The sequence below is a fragment of the Cuculus canorus genome, chromosome 3 (genome assembly GCF_017976375.1).
Source record: "Cuculus canorus isolate bCucCan1 chromosome 3, bCucCan1.pri, whole genome shotgun sequence".
Classification (NCBI taxonomy): Eukaryota; Metazoa; Chordata; class Aves; order Cuculiformes; family Cuculidae; genus Cuculus; species Cuculus canorus.
In genome coordinates, this window is record NC_071403.1 from 40698987 (window position 1) to 40723562 (window position 24576).

General features: G+C 36.3%; 1 protein-coding gene across 1 annotated transcript; it reads right to left on the reverse strand.

Moving 5' to 3' along the window:
• Nucleotides 1-978: 978 nt before the first annotated feature.
• LOC104061033 (vesicular inhibitory amino acid transporter) lies at nt 979-24576 on the reverse strand. Its single transcript, XM_009562902.2, has 3 exons — nt 24539-24576; nt 22900-23161; nt 979-2130 (listed from the first exon to the last, which is right to left on the reverse strand). The coding sequence occupies exons 1-3, from the start codon at nt 24574-24576 to the stop codon at nt 979-981; spliced, it is 1452 nt and encodes a 483-aa protein (XP_009561197.2).

Genomic DNA, 24576 nt, shown 5'->3' on the forward strand with positions numbered 1-24576 from the left:
TTGATCTTTTTATTAACCCAATCTCTTTTAAAGCTAAAGATATAGCAAGAAATACACGAAGTTAACTGTATGTCTGTTTATTTAACTTGATTTACTTTGTTAAGCTTTTAATATCATAGAATACAACACAAAGATCAAAGACATTTCCTGCCTAAGAAGAAAAGTGAACCGCTTATGAACTTTTTCATGCTACTGGTGAGACTTCTTGTAACCCAACCAATAGAATAACTGCATTGCAGAGGCATGAATCTTAGGAATTAGACTAGCAGAAAAGCTGCAGTCATCAGCTACAGCTTCTTACGTAACAAATTCCCTTATCCATGACTGTGAGCTGTTAGAATGCCTGTTTGACTGCAGTCCCATTTGAACCCATGATAAAAGTGGGCTTTCAGAGCTGTTGTAAACTAAGTTCTCCTTTTACCTGCTCATTTAAAAAACAAGTAGTAGAACTTGTCTTATATCAAAACCAAAATGCACCGATTTGTTCTATTCACATGTTAAATTACATTCTGCCAAAAATGTGAAATCACATTTAGTCCATTTGTGATGATAGCTCACTCAAACTCTATCATATCCTCTAAGCTAGATTTGATAGCTTTGAGACAGAATGATATCTAACCCTGTGATAAATTCTGGTTATATTGGTGGAATCACTTGCAGTAACCATTTTAGGAAGTACATGTCATGTTTGAAAAAAAAACATATAGGATTGTTTCTAAATAATTTTCATGCTAAACCGTCTCCGACACCATCTTTCCTCTCAACATGTTAAAGAGAGGTAGTTTTGTACATTTTGGTTAAAAAAAAAGTTTATTTTCCAATTTTCTAAGAGCTACATGCTTTTACAGTTAAAATCCTGATCCTGTAAACTTTTAAGCATATGCTTAATTTTACCTAGTGACAACATCTCTTATATACTGACTAACAAGATAAAAGCACTTAAAAATTTGAGCTCTATTTGGCTTTCAGGAAACCTTTTTATACTCCTCCAAATACTTTAAGCAGACCTTTTATTGAGCAAATTATGCCTGCAAGGCTGCAAAGGAAACCCAAAATAAAAACAGAGGTATCTGCACATTTCTCTAAGAAGCATAGTTTTTTCCATTTAAGTTTTAAATGGAAGAGAGAAGGAAGAAGAAAAGTCATAACAGCACCTGTTACACTGCCTGTTAAGCCCGTCAACAGGACAAAATGTGGTATGAAGGTGGCCATCAGCAGAGTTAACAGAAGAAATGAGCCTCTAACACCCAGAGCAAATAGTGGAGATCTGTAGTTGGAATGGTTGCCTCTAAAAATACAAGAATACACAATTTCTGTGGCTGCAAAAAAGGGCAAAGGGTAAGAAAGAAGAGCCTTGGTTAAGAGACACAAATTCACTATGGTTTGGAGAAATGATGGCAGGTTGTCAGTAATAACTTCCTTTGTCTCTTCACCCCAGGTCAAGAATGCAGTCAGTGCGAAGGTTGTTTTCAAGACACAAGCAAAAAAGTGAGTCCAGTTCAACATACATCTAAATTCGCCTGGGTTTTTCATGTTACCTTCAAGTGTGGGAAGAAATATTTGTGAAGTGTAACTGAAAATGATCACCCCTACAGAGACAAAAAATTCCTCAAACCCAATGGACGGTCTGAATTTTGCCCAGGACCACTGATGTATTTGTGTGAGACAGTAAGTCATCACTACAAGTATGATAATGAAATGGACCAAGGAGCAAAGCTGACTGAGTTTGGAAACAGTTTTGAGAGTCTTGATAAACACACAAGGCAGCAATGTAACAAATGCGATTACGTACCACATTTTCTCAGTCAGTGGTATGTATGGAAAACTATGTGACAGCAAGTTCCCACTAACAACCAGATACAAAATACATGTCATGATCAGTTCCACCACTTGGGTCACATTGACAACTATGCCACCTAGCTCGGGATATAAGTTTTTGCAGCAGGTATTTGCGATATCTTCATATGTGTCTCTCACTCTTATGAGCTGCCCATCTTCATTTTCTTCATACAGGCAAGCGATTAGAATTTTGCCTGTGTAACAGCATAATGCTGCAGCCAAGATAAGAAGAAACAGGCCACTGTATCCACTGTGCAGAAGAGCATACGGCAATCCTAGGACAAATATTCCCTGAAGAAGAAAAAGAGAAAGAAAAGAGAGCACAAAATCCCTGAGGCAAAATATTTTATAGAAGCTATGCTCTTAAAGCTACCCTCCATTGAACACTGTTTTTACCTAACTGCACAGTGGAAGTACTGCAATTGTGTGAAATATGTTTGGTTTTCATAAATGAAATTATCAACAAAAATAACTGCTCCTATTGACACACATGTAGTGATAAGCTAGGAAAAAGGAGTGTGACTCAATGGTAGAGTCAGCTTCCTAGTTAATATTTAATGCTGGTGTGATTGCAAACACATTTTAGAAGGTTCAGAGACAGTTATTCAGTCAACACGCATGTTGATGCAATATCAGTAAAATTAAACAACTAATAGCATCATCAGTACAAGTTCCATTCAAATTAAATAATGCATTGTAGATCAGTCCAGTAATAACAATTCTCTTCAGTCTCAAAATGATTAACAAACCTCTAGAAAGAAAACAGCATTAGAGTGACATCTGACTTTGCTTGTGTTTCCTCTGTGGCTTTTATATGCCCCATGTAGCCTTTGTTGCTGTTAAGTCCACTGCTAAAGCGATTCTTCTCACAGCTGAGATTTCAGACTGTGCAGACTTATTTAAGTGTTTAAAAATACATGTAAAACATGTAGATATACTTTTCTCTGAACAGTTTCTGAAAGGAACAGAATTATAATTGTTTTATCCAATAAAAAAAAATTGGCTTTAGTTGTATTTTGTGGCATTTTAGTTTCACAGAACACTGTGTATATCTTTGTCTTTTTCCTTCTTTCTTCTCTGTACTTAAGGACAAACAACACTTTCATGTGGTTTAATTTCCATCAGCACAAAACCAACAAAGCCCTTAAAAACAGTTATTCATGAAGAGATCCAATTTAGGACAGATGCTTCCATGACATTTCTCTTTTTGTGCTACAAAGCTGAAATTAAGCAGTGCACATTAATCAGACTGGTCAGGGAATTTTATTCTTGATGACTGAAGAAAGGTAGGGAGGAAATAAAATACTGTTAAGTAGTTCTATGGGAATTTTTATTTCAGTATTTCTTACCACACCAGTGACAAAATATAAGCATTTGCATTCACGCTTGGTATTCTGGCCTGACAGAAGACCTTGATTAGGAATAAGTCCTTCTAAACTCTATTTCTGACCAAATCTGAGCAACCCTACCTGCTCTGCAAAACCTATGAATCCCTGACAAACCCAGTGCTCCTTACAGATGAGGTGACCCACTCTTCTCTCACTTCCTGAGTGGGAAGTGCTGCTGCCTGCTTTCAGGAGAAAGAGAAAAGGAGAATGGTTTAAATCTTAATTTCAGACTTTTCTGTCCATAATTGTGGGCATGAGGCCATGCAGGGGACAAGTGTTTCAGGCATGCTTCTGTCTTTGGTGTTTTCTCTCAATGCATTCATGTTTTATACTCAGCAGATAGTTTCTGTGAGGTCACTTTAGAAGCCCAGTTCTGCTGGAGCTCGTCAAGAAAGCAGGTGCCCAGCTCAGCTTTCTAAAGTTTATACCCAGCACCCCACTTTTAAGTCGTGCAATTAGTCATAGATCTGATCCATAAGGAGAGCTCTAAAGAGAGGCAATTTTTCAAACACTAATTAATCATCAATGTATAAAAAGTATTCTCTTTTTCTTCCAGTCACAAAATAGCAGTCCTTTTCAGGCAGATGGTGGAATGAACATCAACCAGTGAAGAAAGATCAGAAGTCCTTAAGTTAGAGCATTATTTTTTATTTTTAAGTTGGTGAGAAAAATGTAGCAACCATCATACGAAAGTCCAGAATTGCCTGTTTCACCAGGCTTCACTCTAGATTCAGATGCCTTCAACTTTCGGATTAATTAGGGCAGGAAGAATCATATGAAATCTATACCCAAGTAAATTTTGATTGAAAAGGTCTATGCCTTATGAACTGAAACAGTTATTATTACTGATACAATAACAAAGTTATTGACTAGAAACATTTTTTGATGGTTTTCAATGACTTCATTTACAGCAATGATTTTGTATAGGTCACAGGTGCTGTTTCATTTAGGAGTTGGGACTTTCAACTACATAGCTTGTGATATATTAGTCACCCAAATCTCCCTGCTCCACTGGCTTAGCTCCACCCTAATATAGGTCTCATGATCCAGTTAGCCAGCAGCGTAATTAGCATTTCTTTTGGACATGAACTTCATGGAAGTGTTTAAAGTTCTACTATTTCTGCCGTCTAAGATTCTACTTGCTTGAAAAGACTGGATATCTGGCTTTATCCAGACTGCAAATAGCACACGTAACAGAAACTTTTGTTATCATGCCATTTTTAATCATGGCTTTCACTGACTGGCAAGTTACATAGTTGCCTAAAGAACAAAATGTGACTTTTTTTCCTATTAAAAGAACTCTGGAAGAACATTTGCATAACAGATTGAGTTTAAAAGCATCATAAATAAAGGAAGTCTATGAAAAAATCAGAAAGATAAAAGCCATAGAGTCATCTTCCCTATTAACATAATGACGTTTTCTCAGTTCCTTGCAGCTTGTAGCAAGCTTATCTCATTTTTCACACGCACAGCATCATTATTTTGCCCCTTAACCTGCATTTGGGAGTTCAAACGGTTTCTGCTGACCCAAAAGGTCACTGTATAATTAAACTGCAGGTAAGTGTCAACGCACACCTCACCCACACAATGGCTTCTCCCCTGCTGGATTTAGTCTATTAACGTTTATATGACTAGCCTCAACCTAAACCAAAGCATAAATCTTTCAGAGATGTTATCACATTAGACAGCCATTTACAGTCCTCCCCACAGGTGTCTGCTTTTCCTCACTTAATTGTTAGTTTAATCAGAGCATAACATAATTCTGACCTCTAACATCTCCTTGCTGTTGTTTGTTTATATAAAATAATTTTATTTGGTACCTAACACAGAACATAGGATGATAGAGATCGGGCTTTTTGTGTTGATTCTTTTTTCATCTTCTGAATTCAGATCTTATTAAAAAAAATTTTTGCAACACATATATTCTTTCTTAAAATTATGTATCCATCATTGCCAATTTCAAAGTCTGGAGTTTAGAATTCTAAATTGAAACTTTCTACTGCGACTGTAAGTTTTCCTTTCAGCTGATGTCTTTGACACTTTTTTCCCAGAGTTTGCAAACTTTAGCTTTCAGTTAATAACAGAAAGCAAACATTTTTGACATAACTGGTTTTGTAGCTTTTTGAATAGAGAGCATGGTTAGTAAAGAGAAATGGAAGAACTCTGAACATGCCAGTATGTGAAGTATATATGCGGTGAAATGACAGTGCTTTTCCTGCCTTGCCGGAAGTGCTTTTTCCATTTAAGAGAAAAAAGGTTTCATGAATCAGTATGTTGTCAAATTTCTACAAAACAGCCAAAAATAATAGTGATGGCCACAAGAACTCAAAGAATGAAAGACCCTTTGTCAGACTTCAAAACCCATTTTCTATTTGATCTTCTGTTCTTACCTTTCCAAAAGCAATACTTTCTGATAGGACCATTTCCTGAATGTCACCAAGTTTAAATAGTTTAGTTTCAAAGAAAAAGATATCTTTAATAAACACTTATTTTGTTGTCAGTGTAGCATAACAGTACAGGCATCTATGGTTTAAAGCTGCTCAGCAGCCTTAGAGCATTGCTTAAAGTGATTTATCTGTGGAAAATTCATACTCCATAAAGAAATTCTTTAATGGATATTGCTGAAATTACCCTCCATGGCTGTCTTATGGGGAGTGAGTGTACACAGAATGTAGACAGAGCATGTCAAGATTTCACTAATTCTTTGCTGGTGACACAGGTAGTTCCTGCATCATTTGTCAATGTGCATTTGTTCCAGCCTGGTCCCAGCACTTGCTTTTATTGAGTCTTCTTATCCTGAGTTCTCACGTCCAAATTATGGCACAGGCAGCCTTAGCTGTGAGGCATCAATTAAAAACGAGCAGCAAAAGGAACTGTTTCACAAATTGCCTCCCAGCTCTTAGTTTTAATGTTTTGTCTGGGAAGTGTTCCTGTCTGAGTGGTTTTTCAACTGTTACAGTGTAAAGTCAAATATGTTAGCTCTAATTACGCTGATTTAAGGTGACCTGTTTACAAAATAGTATTAGCACAGGGAAAAAGCACTCATGCAGCTGGGTACAGGAGAGATGGAGTTTTTGAAACAGTCCTCTATCATAGCTCAGATTGAATGGCTGTGTTACTTGCCATCACTCTCTCCACCTTGTATAGGACACGGGCTTGCCCAATGGGCTGCATCTTCCCTTGTCTCCCAAGACTTTTGCAAGACTTGGATATTTTCACCTTAGGCTGAGGATGGTAGTGGAGTGAATACATGTGCCTTGGTGGAGGTCCTTGGCAAACATCCAGAGTAGATTTAGCCATAGGCAGCTGGGCCTAGAAAGAAGAAAGCCTGAGGGCTGAACTGGTGATCAGCCTGGCAAGGACAAGAGCGAAAAGGGCGTGTAAGGAAAGGTCAGTCTCAGCTAGAAGCTATTTATTAGCTGACAAAGAATACCTCCAAGCAGAAGCAACCAGGTGTGACGGCTGCCACCAGAAACTACTAAGCCACCCAAGTACTAAACAAGCAGAGGACTTCCGAATTACATCCACACATTAAAACATCTTTTGCATTTGTCAATGGCTTAACTGCAATATTAGAACTACATGGGAGTGTTTCCCACACTGTCAAGACTGTCTGCTTGTTTAAAAATAGTAGATCTCTGGATTAGCATAGAATTCAAAAACTGGGACTTCTGCTGTTTTACCACTGTTTTACACTACTTGACTTCAGGCAAGCACCTCCCCAAGGAATAAAATGTGTTTAGAAAAACGCATAAATGAGCAGAGTCAAGGACTCTTAGAAAATACCATAATTCCTTAATGTTCAGTTTTAAGACTTTTTTTACGCTTCATTTCCTAGGCTGTTTTAATCTCAAATATGACACTTTGAAAAACAAAGGAGATTAGAAAGTGATTATGAAGTAAAGAAGATCAAGTCATGGTCAGATTTGAGACATGCTAAAAGACAATGAAAAAATATGGAGTAAAAAGCGATGCTAAAAAAAAAGAGAAAAATATTTCACCTTAAGACTTAATCAGACAGAAAAATAAGTTAAGAACATAAGAAGAATTTAACTGAAAATTATTCAGTTACTACAGTTCTCCTATATGCAGAATACATCCTAACATGCCAGATTGCTGAACTAGCTCCAACTGCCTCTCTCAACATCTGTAGCTACTCCACTGTAACAGCTCCCTTAAGCCTAACTATTTTCTCAACTATGTATTTGATTCCCCACATGGATCAGGCATAGAAACTGTACAGTAAAGACTCCTTCATGGATCCTGGAAGAGTAGAGAGATAAATTCAAGAACCCTGCTTTTCAGTACATTTTCACAAAATATTTCATTATGTCATTTAGTATTTGTTGTCATTTGAAAGAAATCATTCTCCAGAACAAATGTAAGCCTGTGTTGATGTGGTATTTATACGAAGATACAAATTTATTAGCACTAAATTAAAAAATAAAGAAAACCTCTTAATTTCATGCCATGGTAACAGAACTACTAGTTTGTTGACCTCCATGGTCTTTTTCTTTTCTCAGCCACCACTGTGATCAATTGTGATTTTTTATTTTCTTCCAGATCACTGTTGACTACGTTGAATAATACTGGACCAGATGCCAATTATTCTACTAGAAACTCATACCTTTGACAATAGATCCATATTGACAGTTACTTTCTTTGGATCTGTCACTTAGGTAGTTGTTAATCAATTTAAGATCTATTCTATTGTTGCACTAATTTTTATATTAGAATGTTGTGTATTAACGTGTCAAAATTCCTTTTAAAAGTCTAAATATATTATTTGTATTTCACTGCCTCTGTTCCAAACTCATCAAAGAATTACATCAAGTGTGTTTAATAAGGACTGTTTGGACACTTTCTCCAAAACCATAACGACTGACATCAATTATATTCCTATCTTTTTATTTTTTGTCAACTAAACCTGGTATTAACAATCACATAATTTTTCTGAGAACTGTTACCAGATTTCACTAGTCTGGATTTAACTGGCTTTTAAAATATTGGAATGATATCCATAATCTCCTGAAAATTCCAAATGCGATAGTGATTGGATAAGAGTATTATCAGGTCAGATACATGTTTTGCAACGCCTCCCAAGTACAAACTTGCTGGACATTCTGCTCGTAAATATATTAACAAGATAAATTTTGTCATTAGTTTGAAGTAGTAACATTTGTTATATAATAAGTAACTGCCCACAGCTTGGAAAAAAGCAGGCACCTCAAATTGTAACTCATACCTCTCTTAAAATAGGTCATTAGCAATGCTGAGATTTTCCTCTCAGAAGTGCCTGTTTTTCTTGCTGAGCAAGCAAGTACGTACACAATGGAGCGTAGACAGACAGGTTAGAAAATCTGAGAGTTAGCTTTTAAATGTCTTATGCAGAACAGCATGGTGCCCATCCTGAAAAATTGCAAAATGGCCCACACTTCTCCTGTGCTATGAGCACATGCACTTCCTCCTGATTCTCTACAGAGACTGCTTATGAACAGTTGCATCTTTTACAGAGATTTCAACAATTCTAGTACCTCCATCTACTGCTAGTAGGAAATCAGTGTAGTAAAACTCATTGAGGAAGTTGTTCTTACATTAAAGAACCTCTAAGTTGATTTTATCTGCTCTCACAGCCACATACTCCTCAGCACAGGTGTGTGCCTGTGTCGTGGTAGCTTTCCCAGGATCACTTGAGTGCATCAAGGAGGACAAGGGATGCTGCCAGTCAAGTCTCTGGGGTTCATCTTCATTACTGATGACAAACAGATTATGGATTTACCTTCTACACTCCTCCAGAAAGGACACAGTTTTGGATGTTTTGCCTCACTGGTTTGTTTCGTTCCTCATAAATAGGCAAAATTCCGGAACTTCACAGTATTATTGTTTCTGTACATGTATGTTTTATAGAAACTCTCCTTTGCTTCATTCCCTTAAGGCTTATCTATAGCTTAGTTTTTCTACCTCTTCACTTGAATGAAATCATATATACAGTGCTCTATGGCAATTAACATGTACCTTTGCTTTTAACTTTCCTCTGCTGTTTCTCTTGATGCTTTTAGACAAACTTACACAGTCATATATAGAGACACACATTTCCATTCACACTTAATTTATACCACTATTAGCATTTCTGTTTCACACATTTACACTAAACCTATCCTTTTACTTCCTACTTCCTAAAATTTCTTTTCTTACTGTCCTAATCCCTGGGAGATGCATATTTTTTCTAGTGTCTTTGGGTATGTGCATCTCTTTGCTACACTTCATAATTCATTATTTACAATGATTACTCTCACCTTCCCTTTCTCTCTCTATTTTTTTTTTTAATAAATTTTAATTGACCCATTCACTTCACAGAATGAGTTTTAACACATAGATGTTCCATTTCTTAATTATGAGATGTGGCTTCTGGACATCTTATGAATTCTTATTAAACAACTTTCAGATTGCTTTGACAATCTGCTGTCTGTATTTATTCTTCTTAATGAATTATTTCTTGAGAATTTTCCCAGGTTTGTAAAATTCACTCTTTTGAAGTACCAAGCACATATATTACAGTCCTCTGTTTTCCCTTAATGAATGTAATTAGATCTACTGATCTGTTCATCTTTATTCAACATAATGAGGCTCAAAATAGTATTATCTTATGCTAGGTTCAATATCTTTTGTGTTAGAAAATTATCACCTATTATTTTTAGAAACTTTAATTATGTTATACTACAGACTGCATACAAGGTCCTGCATGTCTGTAAAACTGAAGTCACCAAAAATTGTAAAATTTTTCTCTCCAAGCAACAGCTCAACGCAGAAAATCATCTCTCTGACATAGAGAGCCACCCTTACTTCTTTTACCTACTCTTTTTTTCTAAACATATTTTATCTAATTATTTTAAAATTCCAGTCACATAAATCATCTTACCATGTATTTGCAATATTAGCTATATCTTATTTCATCTCAGCAGTAAGAATTTTTGGTTCCCTAGCTGGCTACCCAGACTCCTGGCAATGCTCTACAGACACCAGGAAAAGAATTCATCTCCTTTCCCACACACCTCACAGTTTGTTCAACTCAGCTGAGTTTGAATTAAAAAATGCTACAAGCTGTTCTGTGGAAAACTTCAAATATTGTCCATGGCCTGTATGACCTTAGCAGCAGATCCATCTCCTTTAATGTCAGTGAAAAATCTTCCTTTAACTTCAGGGATGGTTGAATTAGACCGCAGCAATCTTGTTTTTCCTGATTTGTCTTATTCTTTCTCTCTGCCAATGTCAGCCTGGTTTAGCTTGCAGGGAGGAAAGCGGTTATGGTGTTTATTCTGTGATTAATGCCTGCAATCACCTTATATACTCAGAGAAAATTTAGAAATGCTGTTCTGTCAATCCTTTAGGTCCCATAAGTAGATGATATTGGAGATAGACTGCTCAGGACATGTTGTGATAAGATAAGCAAGTAAGTAAGTCACAAGTGTGTGTGCATTTGACTAATATAAGCCACCGTTTGTGTTCTCCCTTTAGTGGCTAGATTAGTTTTAGGAATCTCCTAAAGATTAAGAAAGGTAACAGAGAAAAGAAAATGTCTCAACAAAAAAGGAATCGCTGCTTTTGAATGTTACAGCTGATCCCATTGGATTTGCTGTTGGATATTTGTTCTAAAACTGAAATAATATGCTTGATGCTTAATTCTGCGTGGTTTGATGGAAAATGCTAGTTTGCATAAATTCAGAGCTGTCTGCAAGAATGCGCTGAATCACACAAAGTAAATCTCCCAAGCAAATTATGTTTTAAGGAAATATATTAATTTGCTTGGTCCCAGTGGAGAAAGCAGGCTTTGGTAAAAGAATGAGGGCTTTTATTATGTGCTATGTAGTGGAGAGGAAAAAGATGAAAAAAGTGAAGCACTGAAAACTAAAACAAACATTGTTTTGAAAATTAGTACTGGTGAGGAACATGGACTCGCTGGCTGCTTACCTATTTCTCACATTATAGCTCATCATGGACTTGCAGGTGTTCAGCTGAAAGCAGGCAAATACCCAAAGCATCCAGCACAGCAATAGGTGAGTTTCCATGAAAATACGGTCAAAGGAGCTTGAGAGGAGTCAGGAAGGGGACTTTGGGAGTCCAGAAGCAAAGAAAAGCAGTGGGGAGCCAAATGACTTTATTTCAGTGTGTACTGACATAACAAAAGGAAGAGTTAAAGTGCACAGAAAGTTCAAACTCAGGCAGGGAGAAAGCATTTGGCTTGTTAGGAGGGTTTTTTAAATGCTGCCTGCATGGGACAAGCCACAATTCATGTTACTTTTAATAAGTAAGGCTGAAGAGGAAATGGAAAAAAAAAAAATTCAAGCTACAGAGAACTTTGCACTGGAACAAACCTTATGCACCTCTAAGATGTGAAAAGGAAGCTAGGTTACAATGTCTGGAAGCTGGATTACATTTTCTGAAAGCTGAGATAGGATTTGTTGTGACTGCATGCAAATAGAAGGTGACTGAATCCTCCCCTGGCTAATTATTATCCTGTTCTTTCCTCAGTACAGACCCAGCCACCAATTTTAGGTGGACTCTTACTCAAGCTATAATGACTCCCAGCGCTCAGCCTATAAAAGAGAAATCCGTCTTACAGAACTGCCTGGAGACAATATAGTTAATAGTCTGGAAAAAGATGTAAACAGTGGTTTACTATTATTTTTAGTCTCTAGGAATCAGTAAACTAATACAGATTATCATAGTGTATTCTTCTGGAATAGATAAGAAAAGATGCTGTGAGAAAAGTTGAGGAAAGACTGGGGATGGACAACAAATCACTACTGTTGTTCCTTTCTAAACCTCAGCTAAACTTTAGTGGCATCCCCGTGGCTCTTACCTTTAGCATAAAAGAAACAGCAACAGATTTTACTGCTGCTATTTCATCATGCACAGATACAGGTAAAGTTAAGGTTGCAAATTAATTCCCTTAATGGAGGTATCTCTCTCCTATAATGACATACAGATCACATCATTCTTAAAATTCAAGAAAGAAGAATAATTCCCCCAATTTCAAGCAGATATAGACAAACATTCCCAAATGTGTCTAATTAATAACAAAGAGAAAAACTAAGACCAGAAAAGAAATGTGACTAGGTTTTCTAACATGCCCTGAGTACTCAGCATAAAAGTAAAGTTTCTTAAGCTCTCTGTTTAAAAAAAATATCATTTTGAATACAGTTATGCTTTGTGAAGTCAGGCATACGGCAGATAAAATGCATGCTGAAAATGTCTTTTTAAAGTCTCTAGATGTACAATACTTGAAGTGTTACTGCTTGAGGAAGTATTTCTTGTTCTATTTGTATGGATTGTGACATAATGGTTCTTGTCTTCTATTGGCCCATAAATAAATATATTGGAGTCATAAAGTAAGTCATATTACCATGTTGTTGGTTTTTTTTTTTCTTTTCCTCTATTTAAGAAATTAATTTTCTTGGTCTGAAGCCACACTGGAAAGTCTTGGAAGCAGGATGCTGCCTGGAAACAACAGCTGAAGACTTCTGAATGAGCAAACTAGGGACCTGTATTATTCTTGACCTTTGACAAAGACCTCAGGCTTATTCTTATCTTTTAGACATAAGTACTGTCTGTACATTTAGAGAGAAAAACAGTTAAGTAATTGTTCTAAAAGTTTGTATATGTAAAAAAAGAGTTTAATATCTTTTTTCTTAACCTGAGTCATTCTGACAGTGCTGGGAAAACATTGCTTTATTGGATTTCTCCTTTGTTCAGACTTCAGTGTTGAGACCTGTAGAGATCAAAGCTATTCCATTCTTCTAAATAGCTTTCATGACTCACATTCAAATTTTTAGGCAAAATCCTAATTTATCCATGAGGTGAAATTAATGGATTTTAAGTGAAAACACAGTAACTATTACTAAATTTACTGAAGTTATTACTTTTTTTTAACTCTCTTTGGTAACCAAGGAAATGATCACACCTTACCATGAATTGGGTGAATCTCACCCAACTTCTTCTGTCTAAACCAAATATTAATGAATGAGCACACACAGTAATGGAAAAGACATACATGATAAATCTACCTTGCTTTGATGCACACTTATTAGGAATGAGATTCCTAACTTCACCTATCTAAATACAGCAAAAGCTAGTTTGCTAGCTTCGAAAAGGATAGATAGAGATAAGGATCACCAGAGGACTATTCACTCCAACAGCGTAGGGCACTTATTTCAAGATTTGAGAATCCCCATCAGAGATGCCTGTCTCTATGTCATCTAAATAGTCAGATGAATTTCTTTATGAAGGCCATAAAACTCTGAGATGCCCAGAAAGAGCAATGAAAGAGCAGGAATCTGGCTAACTTGGGAACATAACTGCACCAGAGAAGGCAGGGACAGCAGGGGAAAAGGTGTCATTAGTTAAACTGGAGAACACTAGAACAAAAGATTGTGAACCATATGAGGTAGAAACAACGGATAGGAGAATATGATGGGCAAGAGGCTGTGAGGAAAGATGGCCAGATATAAGAAACATCTAACTATAGACATAAGACAGGAATAAGTAGAAGGCTAGAGGGAAAGTATGAATTATACAGCTGATTATCCATTCTGATTAGGAAAGGAAACCTCAGGGGTGGAATGGCAGCTCCTCATGATTCAGGAGGTAGGAGAGTCTCTGAAATCCCACCTAAGCAGCAGACAGAAGCCTTCAGTGTCATGCAGGTATCTTATTTTTAACTTGAGATGACAACAATAAAAAGCACAAAAGGAAGAGCTCTGAGAACAGCTGGCTCCCCAGCAAAAGTGAAAAATGTCAGCAGGCGAGCAAAAGCAACAAGAGCAGGAGTGGAGAACTCATTTTAAACTCTGGATCCCAATTAAAGCTTAGAAGAAGATTTCTAAGTCCCTTAAGGGAAGGTGGCTAAGGCAATATCATTTGGAATTGCAGAAATCATGCAGTCGATGACACAAAAGCAGAGCTTTAAAATGTAGTAAGACAGAATGAATAGATGTCAGTGCCAACTTCTAAATACGATGCAAATATTAAAATGAGAGAATTAACAGTCGTTATAAAAAACCCGGAGAACTTCTGATAAAGAGATAACTTCATTATAAAATAAAAATAAGATATATTGCATCATACAATTCTCATAGCCATATTTGCATTTTTCGAGCTTTAGTAGAACCATTCATAATTTCTGAAATAGATTTAGTTTGAAATAATCAAACTAGAATGAGTTTTAAAACTGAAAAAAAAATCCTGTGCTTACTGGGGAGAAACTAGCCTGAATCAAACATGTTTCCAGAGGGGAAAACAGCAATTAAAAAACCCTATCATGAACTGAAATGTTCATGTACAGTAAAGGCAAAGGCTGAATCTACCATTGCTACTGATAACAAAACAATGAAAAATGCTTGCTCTGGGAACGTACCAAATATAATCTACTTGTGCTGTTATTTGTTTCAACTCAAGAAATGGACTGAAAGAAATTGAAATGGGTGGCTGAGTATGTGTGTACGAGCTGAAGTGAATGTTTCCTCACTTTGACTCATATGTTTACATTTTTGAGAAGTAAATATTAAATTTGATTTTTTTTTGGTAGCTATTTAGTGAACACAGTATTGTACATATGGCAAAACTAGTGCCACTGGCCAAGAATACAGAGAAACATTGCCTTCCAAGAAACATGGTGTGTGGGGGGAGAAAAGGGAGAATAGATGCAAATAGAAGTCAGTTTCTTTTATTTAGCTTCAGGGGCAAAATATTTCATACAGAATACTGTGCTAAAACTAGGTTACAATATATCATCTTCAGTGCTGTGTGTAATCAGTGTTCAGGACTTCTTATTTTCTCAAGTATTTTCATTTGCTCATTCAGACAAAGCTTGTGCCATTTCAGTGAATCTCTTGCAGTCACAAATTACATAAATTGAAGTAAACTGTAGATTAACCATCTACAGACTGTGTTGAAGAAGGTTTACCATTTGGAAAGTCTGCTACGGAAAGATTACTATTTCTAATTCTATCAGGATGTTATAACAATTCATATGTCCTTTACTTTCAGCATTAAATTCTCATACACACCTGCTGATGTTGAGCTTGTCAACATTTATTCCTTGATGAACCCTAAGTCTCACTCTTTCTCTTTATAAAAAAATGAGCACCCCTCTGAGGATTTTGATAATGGAAGTGAAGGAAGTTTATAAAAACCAGGAAAGGAATGCTATCTGACAAAATATTTTACTTTCTGCTGCTTATCACTATGTTCTTGCTGTCTTGGGAGAAATGTTATCTTGGGAGGAGTTATATGTCTCAGCATGGTTTGTTAAAGAAAATTCATTGAGGTTACACACCTTGTAAGTTTAAAAATATGGACAAAAGGAACACTTTTTTAGAAGAGTATTTTCCATCAGTGACAACTGGTCAGTTTCATGTGCTGTAGAGAGGCACAAATGTACAAATTATCTCAGCCTTGGAAGGCTGATAAATGTTTATAACAGGTAATTTGGGCTTCGGGTTTTGTTTTGAAAGGTTACTGTCAAACTTAATTTCACATCAATAAAACAAGCAGATATAACAGATATAGAAAATCAAAGTTGCCTAATAATAGTGTTTTAAAATACTATGTGACCTGACATGAATTAAAACCCAGAAATTATACCATCTTTTTTCATTCAGCTTCTTAAAAATGCTCTCAGAGATTGATGAGACCAAAAAGCATGGTGGATTGATTTGACTTTAGCGTAGTGGGAAAGTACATCAACTATTCTCTTCACCTGAGGGAGCCAGAGATCCTTGTTCTGCAACAAGTCATGGTGCATTAGGCTCTCCCATGGAATAAAGTGATCATTTCTTTCAATCAGCTGATGGTTACTTGATCCTGTTTGATAATATTTACTGTTTCAAAGGGTATCATTTTCATAATGCTACTATCCATTTATCTTTGATATCTTAGTTCTGTCACTCTTTTTCTTGACCACCTGGATTTTGAAGGTGGAATGTCCATTTTAATGGCTGAATATTCTAAAAGTACTCTTATCACTTTTGTCTGCTGCATTATCTTATGCTCAGCTCCCACAATGGGTCTCAGTAGCAAGGAGAATTCATTCTATGTAGAAAAATAAGGGAATCGAATCGAATCAAATGTCAAGTCGATTGATCATAGGCTACATTTAAGCAATCATTAATAAAGAGTTTCTGTGAAATAGAAAACACTTACTTTCAAAATTGTTTTCATTGTTGGAGCACCTGGAAGTCCTTGATTGGAATGCCATTGTGCAGGGCACTGTGCAAACAAAGTACAAAAAGATGGTCTCTTCTCCAAATTATTTAAAATGTTAAGGTAAGATAACAGGATACAGGAAGACGGGGGAGTCAAGTAAACCATGAATCAATATTGGAAACTATGAGTCAAAAGAGTAAAAGGTGATTTCAGTATACTGTATAACTGTGAAATTTTCAGAAAAAAGACATTTCTAGGAGGATTAGAGAAGTGCAAATAAATATCTTCAGATAAGTTCATAGGAATGTTTGTTTAAATATTTCAAAAATTGACAATGATGACTGTGCCTGGAAGAACAGAGATCAGAGACAACAGATGCAGAAAGATAAATGGTAGATTGTTACAGAAAAGATGAGTAGCTTACGTTTCATTTAATGTCTAATGAATGTGGGCACATGGGGTGTGGAACTGCACCAGCTTTCCATTTGGGTGTGCACATGGACACCCTGGCAAGGTCAGGGAAAAGCATGGTATTCTTACCCAGATAGGTAATTCTTAGTGTTCAGGTAAGAGTTTTAGTCTTGTGGATTGGTACATCAGACTATTAGTGAGTTTTTACAGCAAAAGTAAGCAGAAGCTGGACGTAGTCTGAGTGTGAGGACTTGGAAAGAAGCCTGACTTAAAGATGATGCCAGATAATAGGCCTGCACCGCAGCAAGGACAAAGACATTCAGAGGCAGTGAAGAAAGAAAAGTTGGTGTGGGCCGGCTTTGGGTGGAAGAAAAGTAGCTCCATTTAGCTGCTGCTACTAACTGCTGATCATACAGCCCAGTATTTTATGTGGGCAGCAGAGGGCTCTAAATAAGATGTGAACTTGAACCCCGCCCAGGAGAACACATTCTGCAGGAGTCACACACTCCCACAGGCAGTGCAGGATGTAGTGTCTATCAGCAGTGCCTGTAGCACCTCTGAGATCCCAAGTCTTCTGCTGGTGATGACCTTGTGGAGGAAAGTAAGGCAGACCTTCAGGAGGCATCACCAGCGTTTGTTGTGTGCCTGGTTATGGACAGCAGTGTAGAGCAGAGGAACCTGGTAGTGACTGTGAACGTTAATTCATGTAACATTTTTCCTCATGAAAAATTCTTTCAATTGAAAATACAAATAGAGTAATGTGGCATATGTGTGCATGTAGTTATCTATCTTACAGCCAAACTTGCAAGGCTATTAGAGTAATTTATGAAGGAGACAGAAGGAGAGACACCTCCTGTAACTCTCTTGCAACTCATCTGATGGAAAATGCAATTTTGAGACCATGGTGCGACACACATAATCTAAGGACTGCTTTAGCTACTAAAGATTTTTCATATGTCATCTTAACACCTAGTAGGCTGCAAGAATTGCAACACTTTGATCTATTGCTTGTGTAACCCATGTACTTATTTCTGTGATGTTTCAAGAGCTAGTATGGTGCTTTTTAAACCAATTGTCCACATATTGGGACTGTCTGTATGTCCAGGGAATAATTTGTGGAGTAGTTATGTCATATTGCAGCTCCTACTTGCTGGCAAATCTGACACAGAGGGGCTATAGAAAACTGATTTGCCACCTCCAACATTTCCATAGGAATTAGAGTAGAATATGCTGATATAAATCCATTCAATGCTCCCTCCATGTGTCCAGATGATGTGCCAATCAGCATAATGCAAATGCAAAACCTACAAACCAGCAGCTTAAATCCCATGAGAACAATCCAAATATTTCTTCCTGGAACAAGAAACAATTTTACATGAGCCACCTCTCTATGTTTAGGAGTTCTGGCTTCAAAACATTTTTAGTGTTTGCAGCTGACCGACAGAGAAGTAGCCTGATATAGTGCATTCTCTAAGGAGATTTATAGGAAAGGCAGTTAGTTAGCTCAGAATCAGTCCACTGCACAGTGTATACACGTCAAATAAAGAGATTTCTGTGAGACAGATATAGTTTCATTGTTGCAGGTTAACATATTTTTGATAAAAGCTTTTGTGATAAAAAGTAGGGTTGGGAACAGAGAGAATGTATATCCTGTATGCAGCCTTGCCTGCGCTATATAAATAAGTGCATGAAACTAAAGAAATCTACTGCAGGGTCTGAGTTGAAATAAAAGGTTATATGAAGTAGGGATGTATGTCAAGTATCTTTTTCTGCCAAGAGAAAATCCAAAGACAAAACCAGGGCATAAATATTAGTTACAGAGTCATCTTCCCTAAAATATGTATTTTAGCAACTGCATTGAATAATGGTGACATTCTATCATAGGAAAAGCAGATCTGAGTTCTGATAGCTCTCACCAGGCTCTAAGCTTTTTTGGATCTCCAGTCGTGGATTCGTGGTTGCAAAGCTATGAAAAATAAATTTGGCCACTACTGCAGGTGCTTTCCAGCTGAAATAGTATTGACATTTTTTATATGCACCACGATATTCCTACAGCCTCGGAATCTTACTTTGTGCTGTCATTTTTTTTACTAGCTCCAGTTGGAAATCTGAATTACTTGCTGGTCCTAGGCTAGCTATCAACACCGAGTGTCTCCTTTTAATTCTCCATATCACCTCTTAACATGAAGCGCATTAAGTCAGTTTCATAGAATGTCTGTTTTCCCTCAGACATCTATTATTTAGTTCAGAGTATGACTACAGTTTCAATGTATTATTCAAGCAAGTTACAGCTCGGGACATCAGAAAGGATTGACCTTTGTTCTCAAGTCTGGAAAATAAATACTTAAGATCAATTACTGCAGTTACGATCTAAATAGTTATTCAGTTAAATTATTATTAAAGTTGAGGATAAGAAGATTTGTATTGTAGTACATCTAATAACCTAATGGCAAAATCATTTAGCTTTCTAGGCATGCAGATGTGTACATACTTATATTTATAAAATGCTTAAATATGGTGTCAGTAAAGCTAAATGGAAGGGATGTTTAGACACCTTAAAAAGATGTTTACCTTTCTATTTTTAGAGGCATATATGCTAGTTCTGTTCCTCAGTGTCACTGTGTTTTCTACTTAAGTTTTTGTGAGTTGTTAATACTCCATAAGCACTCTACAGATTCAGTCTGTATTAGGGAGACGAAGGCAGGTAACTCAGAGGAAACATCACAGAAAAATAAATATTAACTATGCTTACTTCTCAAGCAAATCTTTTAGAGTTACATAAATAACAATGAGCCAAATTGGCACCCAATGTGCAAATAGTATAAAGATATACACATTCATGTTAAAAAACGGTGATTCTTGAAGCGTAAAGTCTTTTCCAAATTAATGTACAATATACAGAATATAAACATAATGAGCATATTTATGATCAGTACTGTAATAATAATTTTTATTGACATAATTTTAAATAATGATTAATAATACTAATTGCAACATTGCTATTCCTAGAGGCAGTCTCAATAGACAAGGACACTACCATGTTTTTCTGATCATGGAATGAGAAAATTGCCTTTACTGTAGGTATTTCTAATCTTTGTAAAATCTAATCTCTGCAAAAGACAGGAGACAAAAGATGGCTGCATTAGGCATCAGACACATTGAATAAAACTGGACATTTAGTATGCTTTGATATATCATGTTTTACCTAATGTCCAGGAAAGCATTGTGCACTTATATTACATTGTATTTTAAAGATTTTACAAGCAAGCACATTTGAGCTTCCTGGTAAACTGGATGACTGTGTTTGCATGGTTAAACTTGTTTGTGGCCCTGAGATCTAAGTGGAGATAGGCTCATGATAGTGTAAATTATAGTTATGCTGAGATGAACAGCATTTCACTTCTTCACTTTCTCTCGTTTTTTCTGTTTGTTGTCTTGTACTCCCTCAAGATACTACAGAGTGAGTGCCTTTTTCTTTTACTTTGTCTTTCTCTTTCTTGGACAAACGTTCTTCATACTGTTTGCAACCATCCTCCTACATGTGGCTGGCAAATAAATAGACTTTATTGTCTTCTGATTTTGCTGTGAAATGCTGTATGATTAGAATTTAACCACCATTTTCCTTTTTATTGTTGATTTTCTTATCTAACCAGCACTACTGTAAAAGTAAGGACAAAATTTTTTTTGCATTTTACTGCTATATAAAAAAAAATGCAACTTGTGTGACTCTGCCAGATGATGCTGTTCATTTTCCCTTTTGAATTAACTCAGCTTTACAGTCTCTGTCAATACCTAGATTAATTGAATACAGGTTTTCATTTGCTGGAGCAGTGTTGGAGTATGAAGCATGTTTCTCTGGAAACTTTAGATGTCTGAAGCACTCATTTATACGTACAATATCAACACCAAAAGCACACATGTTTTTCAGTTGACGTTAAAAACAAGATAGAAACCTCTACCTGTTTTTTTTTTTAAATATTTGCACTTAAAACAATGTAAGAAAGCTCTTGTGTTTAACTACAGAGATCAAAGATTGAATTGTTCCTGTAATAAATCCTGATTGTGAAATAATTTCACTTTTAGACTAATTGTATTCCCTTGAATAACTGTTTAGCACACTTCAGAATTCTGCTGAAATGTTTACCTCTAATTGCCATGCAAAACACTTCTGCCCTTTCCTCTGGGTAGGGTAAAAACAACTGTCATTTTAGCATAGATTGTCTTCACCAGTCAAGAACGTTTGGATTGTTTTAATCATTCTGTTCACAACTCTGATTTTCTCTTCAAAGTTATTCATAGAATATTCTTCGAACTGTTATTTCTTACTGACAGATGCCCTTTCAATATTCTCCTCTCTCTCCTCCTCTCCTTCTTTTCCCCTCCTCTCTCTCTGCTCTTGTTCCCAAACCAAATGCCAAGGTACTGCGAAACAGGAAAAATATATACACATGTACATAGATTCACATAAGTGCTCGCATATGCACACAGTTTCACAATGTGTTGTGAGGACACTTCGGTTGTATTATTAATGCAACTGCAGTTCACAGGCTTCCCCATCCCCTGCCTTCCTTGGGAAGAAATTTCAATACAATTGTAGCAAACTGCTCTTCTAATGCTGATTTATAAAATATTTGACCAAATGAGATCCAATAGCAGTACGCAACACTCAGCAGGCTGAAAGTTTTAACAAAGATTATTGTTACTGATCTGATTGAATAATTTAGCTTAAATTTGTCCTGTTTTTAAATAGGTAACTGTATGTTTGACTGTGGTTTTACACTGTGTTTTTGGTCTATTTTTTTAACTGGAAGCCATAGTATTAATAATTAATAGTAATTGTGTACATAATGTAATTCAGGAATTTTTAGGCACTTCGATATATTTACAGAAGCATCATTACTTTTGTTTTTCAGAAAGGAAAACAGTGGGTTAGAGAGATCATGACTTGCCAGAAGGTCATACAGCAAATATTGACAAAATTGACTTCCAGAATGAAATCTAGGCTTTGGTGAAATCAAAGGAAAGACTCATAGAGAAAACAACGGGCTCTCATCCCAGACTCCTGTCCTGACTAGTTGCTGTTGAGAGAGACTGAAGATAAAATGTGTTACTAGAACACATGTGTTGCGGTATTTTGGGATTTCACACTTTTATTCCCAGTGAAACACTTTCTGAGTATGACATGCTACTGTGCCCTAGAAGTTATTACATTGGCTCTTATGTGGTGGTGTTCATGTTTGAAAATACAGTGGGGTTAGGAGTACATCCATTTTATCCTCTTTTGCAGAGCTGAGGGATGAAATGGATACATAAACAAATGTTCATTGGCATAATCAGAGACTTATGTGACACTGGAAGGATTATTGTCCTATAATTAAAGTGCCATCAAAAAGTATTTAAGTAACAGTTACGAGGACTAGATATGTCTGTGGGTATCGATTTCATCTTACAATGTCAGACAGAAAGTTAGTGATAATGATAGAATTATGTAATGAAATGAATCATGAAAAGTGAGAAAAGAATATGAAACATTTAATGCTAAATTTGAAGATTCAGAAAGATACTAAAATTCCACATAGAAATTTGGGACCAAATGCTTTCAGTCTTTTCAGCCTATTTTCTTTAACATTGACAAGTATTATTACACTTTTTGTGCTTCTTGCTCCAATTTCTATCTCATCTGACTTACATGTCAATAAACTTAAGTCTGACATCAGTTTAGCTCTTACTATCCCTTTTTTTAGATGTTTTCTATCAAACATCCTAAAGATAATGTCTGCACTTCCAAAACAGATGCAATCACCACCTTTCCATGTTCATCTATTTTAAATATTTTTAAAACTTTAGCTAACATAGCTATCTTTTTTATCCTTTTGAACTTCACTTTTTTTTGGAGTGCTAGTTTTATATAGGAATGTTGAAATACATTAGTAATAAATTCAGAGAAACCTTTTAGAATATTGCAAAATGATAGTACAGTTAAGTAAAATAAAGCAGGCTAAGTGGTGACCAGGTTTTTCAAATGATGACTGTAATGAGCGGGGAAGTAAAAGGTTACCTGAATGGCATTTGTTACATTCCATCCTGCTTCCCAGCTGGTGATCAGTTTGACTTGGCCATGTGGTAGAGGAGCTGGAGACTTGTATTCTGCGTCCTGGTGACAAACATCAGGCTGAAAGTTCAGGGGTCCATTTGGTTCCTCTCTCTCCTCACTGTGAGCTCTGTTTAGTTCATCTCTTCTGGCAAAATTCACATGCTCTTCATCATTGTCTAGGCAGCTGTCCCATCTCACCGTTCCCAGAAAGAGAGATGGTGTTTTCCTAAAGCAGTTGAAAAGAGATGAAAAAGTCTGCTTCAGGTGAGCCATCCTGAATACAGAATATCAAAGTAAAATCTTTCCCTATATGTCTTTATTTTTATTCAGCTGTTGTACATTTGTGATCCTTTTGTTAGGTTTGCCTTGATATTTTAGACGTGATTAATGAAGTTTGTGGTCCTTAGTTTGTTTATTTGTGTTGTTTTCAGATGCCAGATAAATAAATACCTCCAGGGTCTTAAACACACTGCCCAGAGTAGTCTGAAGTGAGATTTAGTAGTCTGCAAGCTGTAATTTACAATTCAAATCCTTTTTCCTTTTACCTATGGTAGATCAGTCATTCATGAAGCATTTACAGGTGGCTGCAAGAATTTTTTCCTGGAAATTATGCATGTTTCTAATACAAATAAACAGTTCTGCCAAAAGGAGAAAAAAAAAAAATGCTTCATTAAGAACTACAGTTGATGGACTGACTGCTAAGTAAATGCAGGTAAACAAGTTGACTTTTCCAGATATGAGAACTTTCTGCTGTATTTTAGTGTCTACAGAGGTCAGTAGAACTTTAAAAATGTTCTTAAAAAAAGCTCATAGTTGTGTCAGGGGAATGACATACAGCTGTGATTATGTTTTCTGTATGGATGTAAATAATGATGCATTACAATTATTCATACTGCAAAATCCTAAAAATAGTATTTACTAAAACATCATCCTCTTTCCTTGCACAGCCCACGGAATTTGTGAAAGAAAGACAAAGAGAGAGAGTTGGGTTGCACAGCTGTAGGATTATTTATGCCCATCTTCTTTTATAGTTTGCCATGCCTGCCCTACATTCCTCTCCCCTCTTTGTTTCTTTATTAAGAGTACTGGGTTTTAACACCTATATTTCTACATCAACAACTGAGTAACAGGTACGACACTGATGTGATGAGGCTGAAAACAGTATTTGGTTGTAAAAGTTCTGACTTTGACCACATGCAGTCAATTACAAACCTTGCTTGCACTAGCATGTCCTTCCTACTAGCTGAAATTTCAGTAATTCTCAAAACAAATTTAGAAGTTTATATTTCTGAACTAGAATTCTGAACTGATTACTTTTCTGCCAGATATATGTGAACTCCAGTCTCAGTAGTAACAATCAGGTCTTGCCCATTTCCAAAATAAAATATCCATCATGCAAGCCTTGTCTATTTTTCCTTATGTGCTTAGGATTAAATAAACAGGGAGACTATCTTCAGTGTTCTGTCTTCTATGATCAGACACAGAAATTTCTCTTGTTCTCATCAGCTAATCTTCTGAAGCTCCACACTTTATCCATCCATATTCTAAAAAATAAAAATACTTCAGAAATACTACCAGTATAGAACTATGTTCCTGTGCTTACCTTGTTCTAGCCTCATCACTGACACCTGTATGTGCCAT